The sequence below is a fragment of the Marmota monax genome, unplaced genomic scaffold, assembly GCF_021218885.2.
Source record: "Marmota monax isolate L192 unplaced genomic scaffold, Marmota_monax_Labrador192_F-V1.1 WCK01_AAM20220418_F8-fsc00016, whole genome shotgun sequence".
Taxonomy (NCBI): Eukaryota; Metazoa; Chordata; class Mammalia; order Rodentia; family Sciuridae; genus Marmota; species Marmota monax.
This window is the reverse complement of record NW_026695209.1, coordinates 2,407,976-2,432,786: the sequence shown is the minus strand read 5'-3', so window position 1 is coordinate 2,432,786 and position 24,811 is coordinate 2,407,976. Positions and strand designations below refer to the sequence as shown.

Sequence of the window (24,811 nt, the reverse complement as noted above, 5' to 3'; positions counted from 1 at the left end):
GTCGTATTAATAGCAGGCAAACCAAGATGTCTGCCAAAGTTTTCACAGGAAGCCAGTGGTGAGAGAGGGAATAAAAGCCAGGCTTTCAGGGCACCCGCTAGGCATTCTGTGTGGTCTCCCACACGGTTTCTCTTTTGAACTTTACAATTCAAAAGCAAAAATACCATAGCTATAAAGCCACCAGGGATGCTGGCATTACACACCAACAGACAATCAATTTCCTTGCTCCTATTTTGACACTGTCTAAACAACCAAAATGAACATTATGGGAAAGCAATAAAGTAAAGTGCCTAAGAATCCCAGCTTTCTTCCGTTGAGCCTCTGTTGTCCTGAAGGATACATACCATGGCCGTCATCCAGGAATTCTGTGATGGTGGCTGAGGTACATTTGGACCAGGGCTTGGATGCATCAATGCTGGTTAGGATGGAAGACATTAAGCGCTTATCTTCTGTGGAACCAAAGTTCTCTTCACAGAATTTGGAATCGTCATGGGAGAGGCCAAGTAGATGTCCTAAGGGAGAGAACAGAGAAGGCACAAATGTGGGAAAGAATAAAGGAAGTGCCAATGATGAGTGGTTTTGCATTTCTATTTCTCCCTGACAATTATGCTGACACTTGATTTTTTTTGTTCCCCAATTATAAATTAGTTCATTTTAATTTCTTTCTCACCCAAAGACTGTACTCTAGAGAAATAAAAGCTGCATATAGTTAGTGGAACCATTACTTGGGGTGAACATTTGGAAGAAAACTGAAAAATTTGAGAATGGATATTCCCATAATTCATCTGGCTCACATATGCTCAAAGACACATAGAAACAAAGCCTTATTTAGAATCTAGAATTTGCGAGGCAACTGTGGGATTATGTCATAGCCCTCACCACATATTATTTTGATTGTCTAATTTTCTGCCTTCTCTGATCAACCCTAAGCCCCATGAGATCAAAGTGCATCTGTCCCCAATTCTCTGTTGAAACCTTTGCATTTAACTTAATGCCATGCAAGTTGCAGACCCTTGAGAGATGGTTCTTGAATGTCAGAGATTTATTTTCTTGGTCATGTACATAAGTATTTATGTGAGTTGTACCAGAGAGGCAAAGACAGAGAGGGAAAATGAGTAGCTTTTAGGTTCCATGAAAATGTAAGCTTACTTCATACCTTCATTTCTTTTTGTTATTTAGGGAGCTGTGACTGATTACTAGTCTCACAAATAAATGGCTTATTTTGAAAGTATATTCATCTCCATTTAAGAAATGTTTGAAAGATCAAGATGCCCTTGATGGAGTGTTCGAGACTGCAAAGCAAATAGATACTGGGGTGTGATTGATCAGCCAGGTGGTACTTGTGCTTAAATCTCCCAACCAGGCTCTCTGTAATCCCAGCCCACACTATCTCCATTCTGTTAGTCAGATACCATTACACACAGTACATCACCACATTCCTATAATCTGAGTAAATTACTTTTTATTACCTAATACCAATTTTCAAGCAGTCTAAGGATAAATTGACATTCCCCAATATATCTAAAAGGCTACTTAAAAAAGAAAACCTCAGGTAAGCAGTTCTAGCAGTTTGCAGAAACTCTAAAAAGTAGGCAACAAATTACCCTATCAGTGTTTTTAGCAAAGCTTTGTAGAATCATATAAAACCCACTGAAAAGCATGTAGAATATAATAGAGCAAATTGATTCCTTCATTTTCCTTTGGTTCCTGAGTGCCAAGTACAGAAACTTGGGCCATTCTATCAGGAGTCCAGCATGCACGGTCAAACTCAACAGAGAGGAAATCTTTCATGCTGCATTCCGACTACTTTTGGCCAACTTGTTAAATCACTGACACCTCATAATAAAATTGTTCACTGAGCAGCTGACTGCTGTTGTGGCTGAAATTAAGTGACTAGGGCTCGGTGACCTTCCAAGTCGCCACATATTTATGCTATTTATTTGGTAATTGACTTCAACAGTATTTATGAGGCTAGCAAGGTCTCTCTGGAAAACCCTCCCACTGTTATGCTCAGTTTGTTTGGACAAAAGCATGAATGTGCATCAGACATTATAAAGTATGTCCTGGATAACGTGCAAAGGCAGATTAGGAGGGACCATCTAATTTTTGAGTAGTGTGTTAAGATTTTTTAGGATCACAGACCACAGAAAAACAGAATCTTCCTTAAAATTACTGGAAGTCATTTTGTCAAACAAACACTCATTGAGAATCCATTGCACAGATCCTGAACTTTTTCAAGGTAGAAGCTTTATCAGCTTGCACTGTGGGAGTTGTGTGGAAAAATTTTATATTTAACTTTTTGATCTGGTACATAAGAGAAAAAAGGAAAAGTGGCCCAAAGTAACCTCTGTAATACAATATATATTTGAATCCAGATTTTCTATTTTGAAAAATGTGATTTTTGCATTCTATTTCATAATATCCATATGCATTAAATGGAGTAACAGCCTTTTCCTTCAAATTGATATAAATAGCACTTTCCATATGCAGTTTTATTACTGCATCAAGGGATTTTCACTTCATTTGGAGGCTAGATTTTAGATTTCTGATTTAAAATACAGGCCGTATGGCCAACATCAAATTCACTTTGAGGGGCTGGGAAAGTACCTTGGTTTTTTCTTTCATGTAGAGGGGCAAGGCATATAAACGTAAAACATTTTAACTATTTCAGCAAGGCATCTTACTTTTAAGATGGCATAATTTAATGGATCATTTGACATGCTATGTGGCATCATATTGTGATATTTTCTCTTTGCTACCCAAATTTACTAGTTAATCCATAGAATCTTTTTATTTATTAATTTTAAGGCATCATAGTTATACATAAGAATGGAGTTCATTCTGACATATTCATGAATGCATATAACATAGTTTTCTCCATTTCAATTACCAGTAACTCAATTGCCACTAAAGTTACATCTAAGAAATTGTACCAGAGAAGATTGCCATGCTGATCATGAACAAATCTTAGCTCCACACTCCTCTAAAGCTGAAAAGAGATGTGAATTTTCTAAGATCCCCAGAGTCAGGCAGAAATGGACTGCGTGGGGGTTAACTGAAAGAGCAAATGAGCCTTCTGCTCTCCATGGGGTAAGCCCATGAGCTGGCTGGGAGAGGCAGACTCTCTCTAGAGCAGGGAGAGTCACAGGCAATGGGAAGAACATGTGAGCACCCCTGAAACAGGCAGTGAGTTCCAGAGTGGCTGGAACCAGGTCACAGTGAGAGACCCATGTGACTTCCCCTCAGGAGCTGGATGGAAATTGAAAAGGAAGATCAATGTGAGGAATGCTTGGATGCTCTTCAGGAAAGATGTGACACACATACTAAAGGATGTGAACAGCAAATGGAGTAGAATTTTAAAAATATGAGTCAGTTTTGCTAAGATGTCTAATGTCAGTCTTAAATTTTCCAATATCCTTGAACCCTGAAATGACAAGATCCATATACTAGCATGAAGATACTTTAAAAGGAAGCTTACATGAGAGTTCACACTATGACCCTGATGCTTACTAATACAGGAAATCTGGACTCTAGGAAATTAAAATATAACATCACAGCTGACAACTGTGTATTTCAAACAGTCGCAAAGGTGAATCAAAATTTAGACTTATCATACAGGATGGACTTAAGTGTCTCAGACATCTGCCTTTTCAGGGAGAAATTTGCTCATAAATCATTTATGGGATTGTTCATAATGAATGGTGTGGACTGGAGATGAAGGATTTCTGAAATAGGCAGGCCCCAGCAGCATCACCCACAGATGGGACTTAAGACATTCATGCCGCAGAGGCTGAAACAGCTCCTGGAGCATCTGAAGAAGTGTTGGAGAAAGCGTTTAAAACACTAAAGGAGTTTGTTGTTTTCATTACGTTGTATTTCACAGTGAGCTTTTAGAGAAATACACAGCAGCAAGGTTGGTGGAAGGGACATAGGAATGGAATCAAGAAACTCAGAGAAAGGCAATTCATGCCCTTGAAGAGATGAAGTTATTTCCTTCTCCAGAGTCACAAAGTAGGAACAGAAGAGTGGGGAGAACTGGGAGCTAAAAAAGATCTTTGAGAAAGCTCTTTCAGTAAAACAAGGAGTGAAAACTAGTGAGAGAAAAGGTGGAGGGAGATTTAGAGGCAGCCATTCACTGTTGCGGCTTCAGCTAAATATCACAAAGTATTGTTTTGGGGAAGAAACAGTATTTGTATTTAGAGCCATTTGTAATTAGCAGACATGCAAAACATCGAAAAGAAGTTTGCTTGGGCAATTCTGTTTACAATGCTATCTTTTGTAGAGAATCCTTAATTCTTGATGTAATTGGAAACTTCTCACCTGATATTCTGAGGTAATGAAAGGCTAAACAGTCTAATATAGTATATTCACTTGATAATGGTCTCAAAATAAATTGGGGAGGGAGTGACAGATTGAAGCCAGAGTGAAATTTCCAGAATAATACAACTATCTAATCCATGAGTATTTTCTGAGAGACTCAAGAGATGTTTTGGGAAAAATGTGAGGTGTTCCCACACTTCAAAATAAATTTTGATGTTTGAAGTCACCAGCAAAAGTCAAGGTATAATTTGTTAGGAAATATCCATCTCTTCTTAATACATACAAAAGCCGTGCTAATAAGTACCCACCCCACAAAATAAGATCAAGAAAGAGGTTTTTTTTTTTTTTTTCCTGAATTATACTAATGAAATAAGTTTAATGGTGCATTATGTCAAAGCAAAGCCCCTAGTATCAATTCTCAGTTATATTGTTCTTGTAGAAATAGCAAACAATTGGTCATTTGAGTATTCTTCCAGTGTGACAATCTTCTTTTTAAATTGGTACATAGGTTATGTATTTTGTTAAATAAATTTCATTTTTGAATTCCCAAGAGAGATTTAAAGAACATCGAGTCTCTTTAAATTTATCAATGAATTCACTGTTGGAAAATCAGTGATAACAAGTGGAGGAGTCAGGACACATTAAGGGAAACTGGTAGGCAGGCTTCCTATTCAACTTAGGTATTGCTGTACAGTTATGGCTGACTTACACTATTAACCTCAGGAAGGAAACTGCTTGTTTTTCTGAACTTTGGTCTGCGAATTAAACTAAATTTCAAACTCCTGTCTCCTGATCCTAAACTGACCAATGGTCAAGGGGACACAGAACCACATCCTAAAAAAAGTTACCAGAAGCTCTGTAATGTGTTTACTTGGGAAAGAAGTGCTCAGATGAAGCATCTGTTTCTTAATGAGGTCATGTTTTTATTTTACCTAATTTTCCAGCTGGGATTATGGAGGTACAAGAAGGTTTGGCCAGGGATTAAAATGTGAGTCAACAGTTCAAACAGGATCAGAATCTAGAACTGAAGAAAGCATCCATGAGCTCTAACAATTGGATGATCACTGTTTAAACACAGATCCTTATATAGAAGAGATAAAATTCTCAAATGACCATTTGAAAAATTAAATATAAATGGTAAATATGATATCAGTTACACAATTTGGTTGGAAGAAAATAATTCCTTTCATTTTATACCTAACTGTGTCAATGTCCTTTTGAACTAAATTTGAGATTATTTCCTTTAAACTAAATACTGTCTAAGAAAAATCCATTTTAGGATAGTATAAAAATTTGGAGCTCTGGAGCCAGGGGAGTTGAGTTTGAATCTTATCCTAGCAGTAATAGTTGCTTTTTGAAATATTCTAAGAAGTTAAGGCAATTTATGTATTACTGCCAGTGCCAATAACCTACTAATCAATAGTTATTTTCCAGAAGCCTGGTATTGGTAGATTATGCACCTCCAAAACTCAGCTGCTTTCTTGTCTTTTTTTTTTTTTTTAAGAATTAGCAGAGGGGCTGAGGATGTGGCTCAATGGCTCAAGCAGTAGCGCGCTTACCTGGCATGCACGGGGCACTGGGTTGCTAATAGATCCTCATTGATCATTGTGCTCTCACTATGGGTATACTAGTCTTTGATGATTTTAATATCATTAAACACCTTGATTTGGGAGGGGAAGAGAAAAATTCCTAGTTACTAGAGGAGAAACAAATTACACAGTAAGTGCAATTTTCCTTTTTCTGCCAACTGCAACTTGATTTCCACACATGCAGCAGAAAATCAAGAGGCATCCCCTAGAGAAACACGAATTGGGATTTGATGTTTTAAAAACTTAACAAGCACTAAATCACTCAATACTGTTAGACACATAGCAAAGACCTATTCCTACCTTTCATCTGAGGCCAAAAAAGACAGTGTGGCACTGCTCCAAACTGGATAGAAAAAAATGTTCCGTTCACATTGATTAAAGCGATGGGTTTGGGGATAAATAACAAGTTAAATCCCAGCTTCCTTCTCACCTCACATCTCACAGCCAGTTTGGACATCTGATGCTGTGCACTTAGCTTTGGTCTATGGTGTGTCAAGGGCTGCCACAGCTTTTCAAAACATGGCCTTGTTTAATCTAATCATCGATGGGAGTAGTCACAGGCTGATCAGCACAACCAGAGAACACCCTCTAACCGCAGCAAAACACAGGCAACCCTGCTGTTGTGTCTCGGCTATTTCCCAAGTCTTCACTGAATATTTGGCCTTGACTTTTTAAAATTGCCTGGCTTTAGCTTAGGAAGCACATTGGAGTCTTTCATAGTGCAGAGATTCACTTAACACATTTTATAATTAACTACTATAAAGCAAACCTTTGGCATGTTTGCAAATTATGGATTTCATTAATCTAAATAAAATCAGATTGTTCTCCCTAGTGTATTAGAAGCTGGCTTGACATCAATAAAATTATTGTTTTTAACAACCATGTGTGCAGCAGGTGAAATCTTTATTATAACAAGTCTATAATAAAAGTTTGACAAGTTAAAAATATAAACTCAAAATGTAAACTTACATCAACTTGAAAACTTTCTGCAGTTCACATTTGGATTGTAAAATGGCTGTAAACACATTCCTACCTCCACCCAAGGCGCATGGATGGCGACTGTGTTTTTGATGGTTGGAAGTAACTTTTTGAAATATTCTAAGAAGTTAAGGCAATTTATGTATTACTGCCAGTGCCAATAACCTACTAATCAATAGTTATTTTCCAGAAGCCTGGTATTGGTAGATTATGCACCTCCAAAACTCAGCTGCTTTCTTGTCTTTTTTTTTTTTTTAAGAATTAGCAGAGGGGCTGAGGATGAGGCTCAATGGCTCAAGCAGTAGCGCGCTCACCTGGCATGCACGGGGCACTGGGTTCGATCCTCAGCACCACATAAAAATAAAATAAAGATGTTGTGTCCACTGAAAACTAAAAAATAAATATTAAAAAATTATCTCTCTCTCTCTTAAAAAAAAGAATTAGCAGGAAAAAATAATCCAATTAATATGTAGTACATGAAAGAGTATCTTTTCAGAATTGTTTATTCCATCCACGGCATTCTAACTTTAAGCAATTTACAAAAATTTCATTTTTTTCCTCTATCTTATGAGTCTCAAGGTAGATTTTTTTTCCTTGTAGAGAGGGTAGAATAAAAAAGGAAATTTAGATTCACTTATTCATTCAAAAAATAAATCTGATCTTAAATTTGAAACCACTATGTAGAAAAAGAGGAAGCAGTTGGACTCTCCCATGAGAACTTATAAGCCAGTTAATGGAAGTGTTATTCTTAATCAGACATATCCTTTTACTGCTTATAGAAAAAACAAAGTAGAAAAATTATAGGAAGAGCCTGAAAATCTTCTTCCATCTTGTGTTTTGAGCTCTGTAACACATTTATACTATCTGTTTGCATGAAGCAAACTGCACAGTTTGGAATGAGGCTTAAGTATATTCAAAACACTGGGACACTGATGTTTCCAAATGTCATTTTTGTCACTATACATAGCCCATCTACACAGCTTCTAAATCTGGAAAGCAACAAACATGTAATAAAAGGAAAGAAGGGAAATCCCATGGAAAGAATACAGCAGAATTTGAATCCAGGGCACAGTGAGCTTAAGCTGTGCTGAAGACTTGAAGCAAAGATCCAAAAATAAAAGCACTGGAAACAGATCAGTGAGCTGTATTGTTTAAGATTTATTTAGGGATAAGACTCTTAATAATACACAGAAGATCAGGTATATTTTGTGTATTTTCTAAAAATTTTCTGGCTGATACTTTATAACATATGTTCGTAATACTTAGGCAAAAAGCAAAATTAAATAATAAAGCAATTAGAAAATAAAGCAAATGAAAGCCAGATTTCTTTATGAAAAGGAAATTAAATCCATATTTCTAGACCTTATATGTCTCAAATTAGGCCATTCATAATCCAAAAAGGGAAATTAAGCAGGCACTATTTGATTGGAGAATGATTTATAGAGAATTTTAAAGAGGTAAACAGAGGTGATCCAACCAAGAAGTTAAAGGGGACCAAAGGATGTTATCATACAATAAAGACTGAGGTTTGATTTTGCATATGAAAGTCTACATTTCTCTGACATTGTTCTATAACTATGTCCAATAATCCTGTGTCATTAAGTTCTCATTGCATATGTGTATATAGTTTTAATATAACATTTGTTCTTATCATATCTGACTTTCTTTCTACCACTCAGACTGTGCGCATGCTGGCATAACCAAGGCACTGGCTGAGGAATTCAGGAAGACTGGAGAAGGTGACACTGCCAGGCTCCTCATTCCAGCCTAACTGGCTTGGGAGTCAAAGCAGTCCTGAAGAAGCTGCGTTGACAGCCAGGGCATTTCTCCTACAGGAGACCTCCCAGATGCTGCCATCTTGGGAAAGCAGATCACTACAGAGAGCAGAAGAGAGAAGAAACAGTCCTTCCTTAAGGAATGCCTGATCTCTCCAGTGAAGTGCTGGATCTGGAGCTCAGGGTCCTGTGGGTGGATGACACCAAAACCCAGCTTGGCTACCCATTCCCTGTCATTTCTCTACCCTGCTGAGACACATCAGGCTCTTGAGGGATTTAGATGCTTTCATATGGGACTTCTCTCACTTTATATAGTGGTGATTAACAATGGTGTACTTTTAAATTCTCCTCCATTTAATTACAATCCTTTGGAAGACTTGAATGAATTCTTCTTCATTCCCATTACAGAATCTGAGTGTTGCCTTGAGCAGCTCCCTTGCTACATTCTCCTGCTTACTCATGTACATACACCGATAATGGAATAAATACTGATTAATGGTCTATATCAGAGTGTGTTGTTATTAGCTAGTTTCATAGGCATAAGTGAGAGACAAGTGAAGACAAGCCCCTTACCCTGAAGATCAAATGGCTTATGTTTTAAAAACACCATCAGGCCTATGAGCTCCTCCAGTGCAACATGCCCAAATCACTTGCATAATACGGAGAACATTCAGACAGCACTTGGCACTCCAATTCAGATCTGGCTCTTGAGGCCAAGGATGCTCAAGGAGTGTGGACTCATCCATGACGTTGTTGTATAGTTATTTATATCAAAGCTTTATGTTTGTGTTTTATTGTTGTAGTTGAGATCATAAGAGTGTCAGGAGTGCTAGGAACATTACTGTCATGGTTATTCCATAAGAGGTGAAACATAACTACTTAATTCTATTTAAGTGCTATAATATTGGGACTTATGAGATTATACCTTTACTTAGAGGTTACTTTGACTCCTCAAAGAAATATAACAGCTAGATATTCTCTGCCTGCCAAGATTGTGAAATAGAAGTTTTAATTTCCATTTAAAAATTTATGGTTTTAGCTTTAAAGAAACTAAATCTCTTAAAAAAACACAGAAAAAATTAAAGCTACAATAATGATCAAACCATATTTTGTCCCACCAAAACAACGATGCTAAAAGGTGATATATACATTAAGAAAATAAATGAATTTTTTAACTAAAAGGCACAAGAGAAGTACATGTGGATATGAATACCCATGAAATAATTCCATGAAATGGACATTATTATCTCATATTATTTCACATATAAAAATTAAAGCTTTGAGAGAGTTAAAATAATTGGACCCATGTGATCCAGGTAGAAGGTACTTTAGCAAGAAGTGAACCCAGAGTGTCTAATTCAAACACCTAGTCCAAAGTATTAAGCCAATTTCACAAACATATAGTAGTGTAGGTCAATGATTAGAAAGCACGTATTCCTTATGGCACATACATATTTTAACAGTTAAACTGAGTCCTAAATTTAGAGTTGTAGGGTTTGGATGTTTCTTAAAACAAACGAATTGGGGAAGTGACATCTTAAAGCAAACCCTGTTGAGTTTGGCTTCCCTTGTCTATGCTATTAAGAAGGACACAGGAATATCTTCTACAAGCTACTGATTACCTTTGATGGGAGTCTGCTATTCTCACTCAACAATAGAGCCAAACATGTTAAATCTCTGTGCAAACTGATTAGCCCTGGATGAGTCAGTTCTATACTGAACGACTTCCAAAAGGGACATCTCCGCATTCCATAGGCGACTGTGACAAATTTCGTCTAGGAGTCACTTAGCAAAGCTTAAAAGGACAGGAAGAAGATAGTAGCAGTAGCAAGTTTCTCTTTAACGTTTAAGTGACACTGTCAGAGGAAACATACACCGTGTTGCTGACTTTGTCTTCCTTCTCACATACTAGTTAACCCTAGAAGTGCAAATATAAACAAATTTAATCCCCAACGGGTACATCTGAACCAGAAGAAATCTGGAATTAATTGCCAAATATTTCGGTTCCTGTTGCAGCTGCTACAAGTGTTTGACTTGGCGAGGGAGGAGAAAAGGCATTGCATACCAATTTCGTGAGCCACGGTGAAAGCTGCGTGGAGGCCATCGTCTTCAATCACAGCGCAGCTGCGCTCCGGGGAACATATGGTCCCCACGTCTGCCATTCCCAGGGTGTCACATGAATGATGCCCACATAAATCCTGCCCAGGAGAAAGAAATCATTACAATCAATTTACATCCAGAAAGAGCCACTATGTCCAGCCACTTGCTCACCCCAAATGGCAAGACTAGGATATGTTTATGGTATCACCTGCTCAGCTCTTGGAAAGGTTCCAAAGACAAACCCCCGGCAGAGACTCTTCTGAGCTACTTTAGGACCAGAAGCACAGAAGGACAAAGGCACTCAAATACATTAAAAACATGTCTTAGGATTGTACCTTGTCCATTACAATCGCAGCTGTAGTTTAAAAAGTCATAATGCACATATGATATGTCAACAATGGCTTTTCCATACGGTTGTGCATAGGAAAGCCCTAATATTCTGACCCCCAAACATGCTAAATTTATCAGAAGACTGTCCTAATAATTTTCTTTCTGTCACAGGGGAAAACTACATCCACACATTCACGACAAGATAAATTTTTCAGTAACTTGAAAGGGAAATTCCAAACTGAGTTGTAATTCCAAGGGTTTCTTCTTCAGAAAAATATGCACTCTCACTTACAGCATTTAAGTGTTTCTCAACCTGACCAATTATCAGAAAATATGTACAATGCAGGTGTATTATTTACACGTATGGGATGGATATGGGTTCGTGGATTTTTTTTTTTTTTTTTTTTTTTGGTGAGACACTGAATAGCTTTTAAGAGATTCAAAAGGGGAAATGATATCACACTTCACTAATAGTTTGGCTGAAAGGAACCTCAAGAAGATACTGAAAAGTATGAAGATCTGGGGATTGAACCCAAGGGCAATTTACCAGTGAGCTACATCTCCAGCCCTTTTTATTTTTTATTTTAAGACAGGGTCTTGTTAAATTCTTTCCTTTTTTAAAATTTTAAGTCAGGGTCTTGCTTAATTGTTTAGGGTCTTTCTAAGTTATTGAGGCTGACTATGAACTTGTGATCCTCCTTAGTCTCCTGAGCCACTGTGATTATAGCAATGTGTCACTGTGCCTGGCTCAGCCATAATTTTTGTGTAAAAGATTTGTAAAAATAAGCTTTTTCTTTAAATGTTACTCAAAAAATTAACAGACATTAAATTGCCTATTATTACCTATTATTTTCAATAAAATTTGAAGAATAGTGTGTACATTTATATCCCCTAAAATAAGATAGTATTTCTAGTGAGCCATATGTTAATAACTGCAAGGAAAGTATTTTTTAAAATGTTAATTAATATGCAAAGTTGAGTAAAAAGTACTATTTCAATATATCGGTCATTTTTGCTTTCCCCTAATTGCCATAACTAGGAACTCAGTAGATTTTTGGTTAATTGAGTTTATTGGTGACATAGGGTCAGACTCAACGTGACTTTCACACACCTTTCCTATGCTGCCTGTTAGTAGGACCTCCCTACCCATGAGCAACACAGATGGCTGTTATTATCATGCAACCAGTGCCACCTACCCAGGCCAACACAATCTTCTAATTCTTCCCAATTTGGCTGCCTAAAAATCCAACCAAAGTGAAGATACATCCTATTTTATCCCCTTTAGTGTGTTTTCAAGTCATTATTGTATCTGTACATTGTGAGTTCACAGCTGTGATGGATTACACTGTGGCCACTATATTAGCTTAGCAGCAGACATTGGAAATCTCAGCCAAGTGGCTTTGGTGAATCAAGGCACCAAACCCACAACACCCTCCAGAGTTTCCTGTGTATCCTCATATGTCATCCCATGGGATCCCAAATTACAGCTGCTGAGAACAAATTAGTAGTTTTTAAAATTGAAATTGGAATATGCTTTTGCATAATAATCAGTCTTTGAGATAATAATATAGCAAAATAGATTTTTTTAAAAATCCTCACCTCCCCAATCATTTTAGTAGTTCTAGGACCAAATCTCAGGTCATCATTTAAGAGAGCTACTAGATACTTGTAGGTTATTTCTGCATGACTGTAAATTTTTGTATGAAGATTTATGCTTTTCTTCATAATTTAGGCTTCATAATCATCAAATAATAAAATGCAAGAATTAAATTTTCCCTTCTTACTCCTTCTTCACAAATAAGGTTGGGTGAAGAGCCACAACTAAAGGAAATGGCCTTCCTGTTCTGAATGGCATTTCAACTAGAATCTTAATATCTCTCTGTTTACTGCTAATCAATTGCTCATTAAGGGCCATCAGCTCTCTTTGTCATCTCTGAATTGCAATAAATGCATCTGGCCTTTTGCCATGGAAATGTGTGTATGTGACAAAATTATGAACAGAAGCACTTGTTATTTTTTCAACCACCCTGATTAAATCCCTTGACTACATAGTCACACTATTATATTTCCATAGCTATAATTACAAACTGGCAACCTTTCCATTTCACTCACATGATTTCAAGCCTTAGCAATATATTTGTTGTTTTACACTCAAGATTTACAATGAACATCTGAGTTTCCTTGTGAACCAATGTTCAACTACATGTATGAAAACTAATCTGTGTATTAAATTATTAAGAACTCAGCATATCACACATGTTTGTTTCTATTTTCTGGTGGTTGCTTATAACTTTACAGATGCAAACCTTATTTCTTGTTTATACAATTTATTTTTTAAGTTCAGAGTAGGAGTACAGGTACTATTGCAGTAATAGCATATATCTGTGTTTATATATCTTTTTATATAATCTAGATTTGGAGTCAGAGGTCGTTGTAGAAATGTGGATTATCATGGAAGAGGTAAATGAATTAAATGTACTGACAAACACTTTTTTTGCTTTATTCATTGTGGATCTGAAGGTAAAGAATATCTTTGTTGTATTAAAGACGGCTCTTCTTATATAGGATCAATATATTATCACCACTGTTTGGAAAAAAGCGCAATAATGGAAGATTTAGCAAAATGGAAGCATTGCAAAAGCATGCAGAGATTTAACTGTGGTCTTGTGGTATGGCATTGGCAGGGTTACAAGACTGAGACATGTGTCTAACTCAAAAATATATCTGAAATGGTCTCAAAGACCAATAGATATTTGACAGGGAGATCACAGACATTATGACCATTCACCAGGTATGCCTTTTAGAAGATTTGGCATGTGGCAAATCTTGTGATTTATTATGGAATTTAGAAGTACTAATAAAGCCCAAGACCAGTTTGTGGGGATGGGAGGGAGGCAGGGAACAAATAATGCTGCCTTGAGGAGACCAATTCCCAAAGAATAGTATGGCTTGGAAAATCCCAGTGCTCAGTGCCAGGTGGGAAAAATGAACCAAACAAGTGTGAATATCCAAAGTGGAACAAATCACAGGAGCTGAAGTATTTCATGCCTTGATTGAGAGATGGGTCTCCCATGCTCCATGCAACTGCTGCAATAAGAAGCTAAAGAAATAAAAATTCTGATAAGGATAGACACCACCACAATTGCAGGGGCAGCAGTCCAAGTTAAGGAAGAACACCTTATACAGGAATTAAAAGCAACTTGCTTCTGTAAATATTACCTCCTGGTAAGGGCAGGGGTGGTGCTCAAGGGAAGAGCAGGAAACAGGGTTGATCTACACTTGAGTTGTTTACACCTCTCTCCACACAGCTCTTACTGAGTCGTGAATAGTGATACAAGAATTAATAGGATGGTATATATTTTAATCATAAGTATTACACATACACATGCACACCAGTGTGTATTTGTTCTGATTTTTTTAAAAAAATTTACCTTTGATTAACATGTGCTACTTGTAAATGTGAATGGGTTCAGTGTGATATTTCCACACGTGTATATGGTACGCACAGATCAAATCCAACTTCTCTTTATTTCTGTGCCCTCAACATGGATCTTATTCTTGAGGTATCATTTACTTTTTTGGCTACTTGTATAGCAATCCCTAATCACAAGGGTTTTATTTTGTCCTTCCACACAGACTATATTAATTGGGACTTTTAGACCCATCATTACCATGACTCATGTTATATTATCTCCACTCATACCTCTGGATACAACTGGGTGATATCCAATATTCAGAGCTCAGCTGGATAAGAAGTTAAGGAATCCAGGTACATTTATTCATAAAACAACTACTGCATGCCTATAATCTTCCACCTACTGTATTAAGTGCTGATACTACAATGAACAAATAAAATAAGATCTAGTCCTGACCCTTAAGAAACCTCATAGTCCAGTGAGCACAACAGATATGTCAAGCGGGGAGCAGGCTGTGCTAAGACGAATAGACTGTTGCAGGAGTACAGGAGAAGAATTGATGAATTCTCCTAGAGAGAATCAGTAAAGGTTCCAAAGGACTGGAGACACCTTTGCTGGTTTTGCAGTCTGGGAAGAAAGGTACTGTGATAAGGAAGGATCTATGGAAACATCATGGGTGGTAAAAAGCAGGCTCTGTTTGGGGAAGGATGAAAAGTTTGTTATGACTGGATTTCAGTATTTGGGGGGTGGACTAGAAGGGTAATCTAGAAAGGCTGTCTGGATCCAGAGTTCCTAGACAGGACATGTTCTCTGATAAATATGGAGAAATAAAGGGAAAAGAAAGAAGCACATTGGAGATTGAAGGGCTGAGATGCTTGGAAGAGTCATTCTGAAGAATGGAAGCAAAGCTGTTAGAGATGGTGCATGGAAAGCTGATACTTTTTTCATTCTAACTCTATCAGTAAGAAGTATGGGGAGAGTGAAGGGAAGGGAGGGGAAATGGGAATAGGAAAGACAACAGAATGAATCAAACATAACTTTCCTATGTTTATATATGAATACATGACCAGTATAATTCCGTATCATGTTCAACCACAAGAATGGGATCAAAATACACCCCACTTTAATGTGTATTTTAAAACAACAAATAAGAAAAAAGAAGTATTGTGTAAATAGTCTACAGACTTTGAGACAAAGTCCCTTTATCATTAATATAAGGAGACTGGATAAGGTGTTCTCTAGGGCTTGATCCAACTACACGTTCCAACTTATAGAGGAAGAAATTATAGATCAGAAGCAGCAAGTGGCCAAAGTCTTGTTGGATCACTGGGAAGGTCAAATTCACACCTGTAACCAAACATTTTATTTCCTGGTCTTAGCTTACCAAGGCATTGCCATATCAGTGCATGTTATTCTTGATGTTAAACTTATCTTTTACATTTACATTGGCAATTTTTAATTTTTTAATTTAAATAAATAAATAAATAAATGGAATTTAATAAATAAAAACAGCAGGGTCTTCATCTCTATGGTATGTCTGGTAAAGCTCAGTCATTTTGGAGGGCAACTTAATATTCAAATTTCATTGCAAAGGATATTTTAGAAAACAGACGTGATGGATGAGAAACCTGATAGTGTCATTAACTTACCTCTGTCTCTCTCTCCTGCCACATCTACTGGCAGTCACTGCAGCTGCCCTCTATTTCTTATTCTTCCCATTATTCCTTCCTGCTCGGACTATCACCTGAGACTTTTAACTGGCCCTGAGTCTCAGTAACTTTTCCAATTCTACACTGTGATGGGTTTCCTTCTTAGAGCACAAATCTAATGAGAGTCCTCCACTCTTGGACACTGACCTTGGCTTGGCATTCAAACCCCTGCACAATGAAACCCAACCCTCCTGTTTGTCTCCAGTGACCCTTCATGCTCAGTCCTGTCCACTATTTCCTGCATATCTCATGAATATTTTGATCCACAAACCTTAGACCAAAATATTCTGGCTGCTAGAAAAGAGTCATTTATCCACATCTAACTCCTTAACATTTCTTAACTGAACCTGTGCCCCTCAATTCCTAATGTCATTATTTTTATTTAGACCATCATGAGCTCCTTCAGTTTAGATGACTGAGACAGCCTAGCTTCCAGTGGATTCAGTCCTGCTACTTAGGCTAGAGGGCTCATTCTAGAACACATCTCATATCATTGCTGTTTTCCCACTAGTATTCTTTTCATTGGTTCTCATTGCATTTAGTTTATAATATATACTGCTTGCCATGGTGCTATGGACTGAATTGTGTCCTCCCTAAATTCCTAAATTGAATTCCTAAACCCTAACACCACTGTATCAGAAGATGGGACCCATAAAAAGGTAAATTGGGTTAAATGAGGTCATAAGGGTAGGTCTCTGATCAGATAGGATTGGTGTCATTAAGTGACACCAGAGCTCAGTCTTTCTCAAACTCTCCTGTGCACCCAGAGCACTCAAAGAGGAAACATCTTCTGAGCACATGCCAGGAAAAGAGGCCTCACCCAAAATCAAACTGGCTAGAACTTTGGTCTTAAACTTTCTAGTTTCTGAAACTGAGAGAAAATATATTTCTGTTGTTCAAGCCACTCATCCTATGGTATCTTGTTATGGTAGCCCAAGCAAACTGAAATTACACAATATACAATTTCTTCTGTATCTGTAATCTGGTTCTTATTGTCTTCTCCAAGTTGTCCTTTCCACCCTCACATCCCGTATCCCATCACAGATAACTCCCTGAATTTTGCAGAATTATCACAATTCTTCTAAGCCATGGAACATGAAGGTCCACTGTGTTCTCAATGCCTAACTCCTCCTTATGAGCCTGGCTAATGCCTACCTTTTCTTCAAACCTGAACTGAAATGTGGTCGGCAACATTTCCCGATGCTCTACAACCATATCTATCATAAAAGTTATCATGCTCCACCAAAATTATCCACTTCACTGTTTCCTGAAATAGATTCTAAAGAAAGTGGCCACTTTTTAAATCTCAGAATACCTGCCTAGAAAGAACATATTGAATGTTTGAATAAATTAGTGATAATATTTTTAGTTTAGAGAGCACTATCTTCTTTCTGTGTCATTTGTCAGCTGTTGCTCTAAGATTATCTGTTTCTCTGTACATGAGTGTCCTTATCTGTCAAACCAAAAGAATGACACAGTGGTTGTAGATTGCTGAAAGATTAATGATCATGTGTCTTACACCCCTGGGTAGTACCTATAAAGGGATTGATTACAGGTGGTTGAATCTAAGTCAAGTTTATCCATCTTTTGAAAACCAATTCAATTCTACATGTACAATAAGACCTGCATAAAAATCCACAGGCAGAATTCACAGTGCTCTCACTTTTTCTCTCATAGACTTTGCATTTAGCTTAGTACTGCATTTATCAGTTTTCCTAACACTGGATTGATTTATGCACATGCCTGCATCCTCTCAGCTAGTGATAAGCCCAGGAGGCAGGGACCAGGTGTTTTCTATCCTGCATCTACCACACTGCCTAGTGAGTGTGTTACACGTGGAAGGTACACACAGGCACATGCCAAAGTAAGAAACACAGAAAGGCAATATCTCCTGTGTGTTGTGAGATCTTGTCTCTAATAGACTTTAGACTTTTCACAATATTTGTCATATATTAATAATACTAATTAAAGCTGCTTAATCTGCTACTAGTCTGCCCATTTCAGGGTTATTTAGCCTTTTATTAGTTAAGATTGACTATAAGCTATGATTTATTGATAAGGACTCCTTTATTTTCTTTAAATGGACTTGAATTCAAATAAGACACTGAGTCAGATGGTCTAGTCAGCAGGACGAAAAGAGAAAAAACATCCCTCTCACTCTTTCAAGATTCTGGTCTCTCTTTAGCACCCCCTATTGTCAGAACCTGAGAAGCGGTAAAGGAGAAACATGTCTAAATTCCAGTTCCAGCATCCTAAGCTAAAGCAGAATAGGAGAAGAGAGTTTTGAGCCAGGGACAATAGCGTATTAAAGTGCACACTGATAATTAATGACAGTGAATGAACTTTTTATATGGCACGTCTCTTAGCTGGTTTAGTTTCAATTCCATATTTTCAATCATGGCAGGGTATAGCTTTCACTGGTGGTACGCAATTGTCAGTGGGATTTTAAAAACCCGCCAATTTTGTCATCAATTGGAGAGACTTTTGTTTCTAGAAAAGAGTGGATTGTCTACAAAATGGGTTTAAGACTTTGTCTTTAAATATTTAAATAAATTACTTTAAAATAAAAGAGGAAGTTAGGAACAAGAAAAGATTCTTGCAAAAATAAAGACTGGGGAGGTTGGATTTCAACTGTTCCACTGGAGAAGTAATGTGAAATCCAGCATAAGTGCCATTCCACAATGAAAATGGCTTCTGCGCCAGAAAATTGGCTGGTGCTAAGTTTCTCTAATTATAGCAGTATTGAAATGCTGGAGTATAGATATGATAGCAAATGCATTAGTTTGATAGATAAATTATGGACACTATTCTGCTGACTTCCAGATACAACGTTCAAGGTGGCCTCGGCTAGTAAATACAGTGGAAAACATATCCTCACACATTTGCTTCATGCCTGAAAAACAAGTAATTTAGAAGAAGACATCTGGAGACAAAATTTGAGCTGGACTCAGAGCCCATCAAAACACGGATTTGATGGCTTGGCGTCTGGCTGCTAAGCAACACACTTCTTACATTCAAAACAGAGTTGTAAAAGTAGAAGCCTGCAGCCAACTCTGTGTATTTCTCATTGAAATAGATATAGGGGAGAAAGATTTTCTTAAGGCCTTAAGATATCTGATTTCCATGAGATAGATTAACCAAGATCATCTCTCTTCCAGCCTTTTCTGTTTTTTACTCTCTGAAGAATGAGGCAAAAATCAACTCTATATTTGGAATATTCGCAAGTGAATACTGCATAGAGGTCTTGAAATACTTGTCTCAGCCACCTAATAACACTCTTTTAAAATTAGTTGCATATATTCATAATACCTAGTTGTAACTTGACTTTTCAAACTACTGGTTTTTGTGAATTCCAATGGGTAGACTAGAAGGCCAACTGGAAACTCAGTGAGATTTTCTTTCCTTAAAGTATGCTTCTGCTTGGCAAAGAGGCCAGGGAGGACCCATGTCAAATACTTCTCATGTGTGAAGCAGTTTGAAAACAGTATGTTATTACAGTACTTATTAAAATTAAGATAGCTAGTCAATTTATTTCTTCCTTGCTTTCATCCATTTAAAAGGTTTGGATGCGTTTCACAGAATTAACTATCCAAGCAAAAAAAAAAAAAAAAAACAAATCCAGAAAAAGCAAGATAAACATCATATACAATCACTGCCTAGTTTGGTTTTTTTTTCCCCTGGGAAACATTAAGAAAATTATGGGTCAGAGGGCAAGGAGTGATGGGCCTTCTATCAATTTTGACTTATATTAGAATTCTAGAATATACATTAGTAGTAAAGATGAATTATTAAAATGATCTACTCTTCAGAGCAGTATGCCTACAAAAGATTTTTTTTTCCTATTTCTTTAGGGAGCCTCCTTCCATAAACTAGCCAAGCTTCCTGCTTGGCAGTCTCTTGTGATGTAGCAAAGCAAGGAAACCCAGACATGGAAAGTTACTTATGAAAAAAAAAAAAAAAAAAAAAAGGTTGGGAGGGGGGACTTGGAAACTAAATAAGAAAGGGATAGTTTTACAGGAGAACTTCATAGGGGCGGCTACAAAATGAATGTTCTACCGTTTCAAAGACCTATGTTGTGCACAGGAATTAAAGGATGGATTCCAGAATATCACTTAATGAGGAGAAAGATTTTCCATTGTGCACCACACGGGTGCTCTGCCTGTTTCTCTCTAAAGTGCTGCCCTTCAATGTCTTTGTTTACATGTGGTTTACATTATGTCCACCCATGAACCACATGTACCACTCCAAATTTATCAACACTTTTCCTTCATACCATGGGTGCCTTAGTGAAAATAGAAGAATTGGGTAGTGAAGGCATGATTCTGAAGCCTCCTGCATCATTTAATTTCTTATCCTTTGTTTATTCCATTTCGTGATTTTAGATAATACTTCAAAGTTTGTAATTCTTCATTTATTCTGGGTGAGTCTCAAACACTTCAAGAATGAACTTTAAAGGTCAATTCTTACCAGTTATTTGAGAATCCAGAAAGCTGCCAGTCAAAACAGAACTGTGAAAACTGAGGCTCAAAACTATGAGCAGCCCAGACCCCAATCTAATCCAGACTTTCTGTTAATGCCATAGCAAGGTGGTGGTCTAATAACCATGTAAACAGATATTGTGTTCCTCCTAGAGCCTCTGGGCTTATAAAGATCCATTTCTTTCCTGTAAAGTCATCCTTAAAATGGGGGAAATCCTGGGAAAATACTCTTTCCCCAGGCCTTGACTCTTTGCCTAGATCTTTTGCACTGGAGCTTCAGAAACATTCTTCCAAAACCCAAACCTGCAAATTGGATGTGACCCTTCCTTGGCCGCTGAGTTGGCAAGGACTGTGCTTGTGATTTACTGGTCTACTAAGCAAAGAACTTGTTAAGCAACCTCACAAGTTTGTCCTGTCAGCTGATTGGGCTTCTGTGTCCTTTTGGCCCTCCCACATTTTTTCCTTCCCAGGAACTAAGACAGTAAGGATTCCATTAGGAAGCCAGATTGGAAAGGGGGTCCTTAGGAAAATCTTTCCTTCACTTGTGTTGCACAAGGAGCTCAACTAGTAAGGGACATTTGCAAAGGAATAGTATCAGATGAACTATCTGGATGAACTAACAAGCCCTTTCCATTAGGTTAGACAAAGTTATTTGTTTGCTTTCACTGGAAAGCAAAAGATTGATGATTCCAAAAGAAATTTTGCTTTCCCCCCTTTCCCATTTAACTATGTACAGTTTCTGAAGTATTCTAGTTCTCTTTACCGTGTTTGTGGCCCTGTATTAATATATCTCAGACTGGATGACACAGAGCATTATTGATTGCCTAAGCAGGTCTAGTCACTAAGGCAAGAATTGCTGCGGATGCTAATCTGAACACAGGAGCATAGCTCGCAGCCTGGGTTTTCTGCAAGATGCGGTTAAGCAAGTCCATAGTGTCAGATGGTTTGTAGGAGAAACAAAGCCATCAGCAAGACTGTCCCTTCCACCTACCTCCTTATCTCAGCGCCAGGTGCACCCACCCCAGCTGGACCTACCTCCCTGGTGAACAGGATGGCCGCATCATAGTGCTCCTCGTGGTCATCTTCCAGCTGGTTGTGCTGGTGCTGCCATTTGCAAAAGTTCTTGAGTGTGGTGGCTGCGTTCTTGCTCACTTCCAAGCTCTTGTCCTTGTCTCCCAGCACCACCACCTTCACCACCACCAGGCGGATGTGGTTCTCGATGCTGGCATGGCTGTACAGTCTGTTGGCAATTGAGGCCAGGGTCAGCAGGTAATGCTGCAGGCCCCGGCCATACATCCGCGCCATAGACGCATCCGCCACCAGGAGCAGCTCCACCTGGCGGGCCCGGGAGATGGAGCGGCGCCTACGCCGCCACCAGGTCTGAGGTCCTGGGTCCTCCACAGGCAAGAGAGCGGACTGGTCCCTGAGCTTCGAGGCCAGCGCAGTATGTCGGTCTGGACTACTATGAAGCTGGAGGCGCTGGTGGACGCCCGGCCGGGACGAGGGGGTCTCACAGCTGGCGCGTGGCGGCAGGGCTTCGAAGCTGAAACCTTCACGGGTATAGACGTGCAGGACCCGTGCTGACCCATCCCCGTACATGCGCCCGGTTTCTCCCTCAGGCCATGGTCCCCGCAGTAGAGGCTTTAAGGTGTAGCGCGCGTGCTTGACCGCGAAGAAGCCGTCAAGACCCCCACACAGGTCAAAAACAGCCAGGGAGCGAGGACTGCCGTCCACGGTGCCCCTGTAAAAGCAGTGGCTCCGGTGGCGCCGAGGTGCGCTTAGCCCGCCTCCTGCGGGCACGAAGCCAGAAGTGCCCACCGAACCATCCCTCTCCAAGTCCAGGAGAAATCTTCGGCCGCCCGCGTAAACGAGGTAGCCAACCTTTCCGCCGCCGGAGTAGAGTTGGTCGATGTTCTGCACAAGCCCGCTGCTCCTGCGCTGCAGCGCCAGGGGGTATGGATGGCCCAGAGGCTCGAACCGCTCCTGCGCCTCCTCCCCCTGCCGCTCGCGGGGCTGGGCTGCCGCTGCAGCAACCGGAGACTGCTGGGCTTTATCCTGGGCAGGTGCCTCAGCCCGGCTGGCCGCAGCCAGGGACAGACGGAACGCGCACAGCAGCAGGGACGCCCACCCGAGCCGCATAGTGCGCTGCCCGCGGGGAGGGGCTGCGCGACAGGGACTTTATGGGTATTTGTTATTCGACAGGGAAGTTACCGGGGCGGGGGGATGGGGACACACACACACACTTGCTTTCAAGGTTGAGTCAAGTGTCGGAGGCAGTGCGACCAGAAGCAGCGCCAGCCTGTCCGAGCCGCGGTGCCAGCGTGCTAACTTTTCTTTGTTGGTTTGGAAAATGTTTGGATTTGTGCTCCGGAAAGAGGGGAGTAAAGAAAAAGAAAGGGGAAAAAAAAATGAAATAAAATTAAAAAGCTAGGTAGTGGAGATTCAGCCAATACGGGGAAGGGAGGAAAACCCAAATGTAGCCAAGGTCGTTGCGCCAAGAAAAGTAAAAAAAGGTATCGCGCATCAGGCGGGCAACTGGTGCGCACCCCCTCCCGCCCCCTGGCTGCTCCGGACCGGCTGGCTGCGGAGTTTCCAAGCTTCGGGGCCACTTCCTTTCTTATTTTGAGGGTTTCCTCGGCTCTGCTGAAACCGGGAGGAAGGGAAGAAAGAGACGGAAAAAAGCCATAAAAATCAAAACAAAAATGTGGGGGGCAGACTGAGGAGAGCCGGTGAAGCAGCGCGTCCGAGTCCCTTTGGCTGCGGTGTCTTCCTGCCCGCCGTCATCCCCAGTCGGCCGTAGAGAGCGCGGAGAGCAGCGCGAGCGCTGTGAAGATGCGAGGAGGTGGAACAATGAATTTATAGCGGCATGCCATCCTGCAATGGCAATTTCAACAATTCGTCACTGCACGCTGCCTCTTAAAGGGAGAGCTTCCCCCACCACTCCCACCCTTCCCCGTCTGCGCCTAATCAGATGGGGGAGGGAGAGAGCTAGGGCGGGGGAGGGTGATCGAGGAAAGGGAGACAAGAAGGAGGAAGGGACCGGGACCTGAAGGAGAGGAAGGAGGGACAAAGGAGGGAGCAAGGGCGGGCGGGGTGGGGGGTGGGGGTATTTGGGAAGAAAAACATAAAATTTACTTGGTCTCATTTAAAGTCACAGCGACTCCGGGTCGGTCTGGTATTTCACAACCAAGAGGGGTTGGTTAGCCTCGGCTTACCTCATCTTCTGGAGGGATGTTTTGGGGTGATTTTAAAGTTATTGAGACATTTCAAGTCTCTCCCTGCCTCTTTCTCGCTTGCCTTTCTTGCTTTGGGTAGGAAGTTTCTGCCGCAAGTTTTTCCCCTTTGCAGGCCAGTGCGCTCCGGCTTTGCAGACGGTACCACACCATCCACCAGCCAGGGCTCTCAGCTTCCCAAGCGATCCCTCGCCCCCGCGCTCCTTCGCTTCCTTCCAGCTGTCCGGGGGTACTGGGTTTCCTGCCTCCTCCTTCCCTAGCCTATTCGAGCTCCGACGCTAGCTCGGTTCGGTCGCGGGGTGACTAACTTCTCCCAGCCACCCAGCAGCGCGTCAGGGTTGCCGAGAGCAGTCGCGGGCGCTTCCTGGCGGGTCACTGAGCTTGGAGCGCGACGGTGCCCCAGGGCAGGGCCGCCTGCGGCATGGGAACTCCGCGGCTTTGTGTGCAAAGGATGGGCTCCCCGCTTTCTCCAGCGGGCCTCTAGTCAGTGCCCACAATCTGTCACTTAATCCCAGCCACTGGAACGCCCTTGCTTTAGAAAGGCAAGGAGGGAAATAGTTAGCTACTGAAATGAATTCTCCTCAATTCCGCCCCCCCCCCCAGAAGATTTGTAAATTTTGTATTCTCACCTTCTCTTTTTATTCCTGCTTAAAAGATAATTAAAATGATAAATGTCCATATGTTCAATCACAGAAAATAAACACTCATTGTCACAGGCCTTAAACTACTAGTCTTTTCGGAAATTCCTTTTAGGAGAAAAAAAGAATACTTTGTAGAGAAAGAGGATTGGTGCTTATTAGTAAAAGCGGGTGGCATTTACACACCATTGGTCTTTTCCTCTGTCCTCTTTGTTTCCTCTAATTATCAATTCTAAAAAGGTAGA

General features: G+C 40.0%; 1 protein-coding gene across 1 annotated transcript in view; it reads right to left on the bottom strand.

The window, feature by feature from the left end:
• Positions 1–24,289, bottom strand: part of Adamts5 (ADAM metallopeptidase with thrombospondin type 1 motif 5) — a 47,775-nt gene extending 23,486 nt beyond the window's left edge. Inside the window, exons 1-4 of the mRNA XM_046430489.2 lie at positions 23,911–24,289; positions 21,731–23,569; positions 10,728–10,860; positions 345–512 (exon numbers count right to left, since the gene is read on the bottom strand). Coding sequence (XP_046286445.1) covers positions 345–512; positions 10,728–10,860; positions 21,731–22,834 — 1,405 coding nt within the window. The 5' untranslated portion in view covers positions 22,835–23,569; positions 23,911–24,289. The remainder of the gene's footprint in view (positions 1–344; positions 513–10,727; positions 10,861–21,730; positions 23,570–23,910) is intronic.
• Between the last annotated feature and the right edge of the window lie 522 nt (positions 24,290–24,811).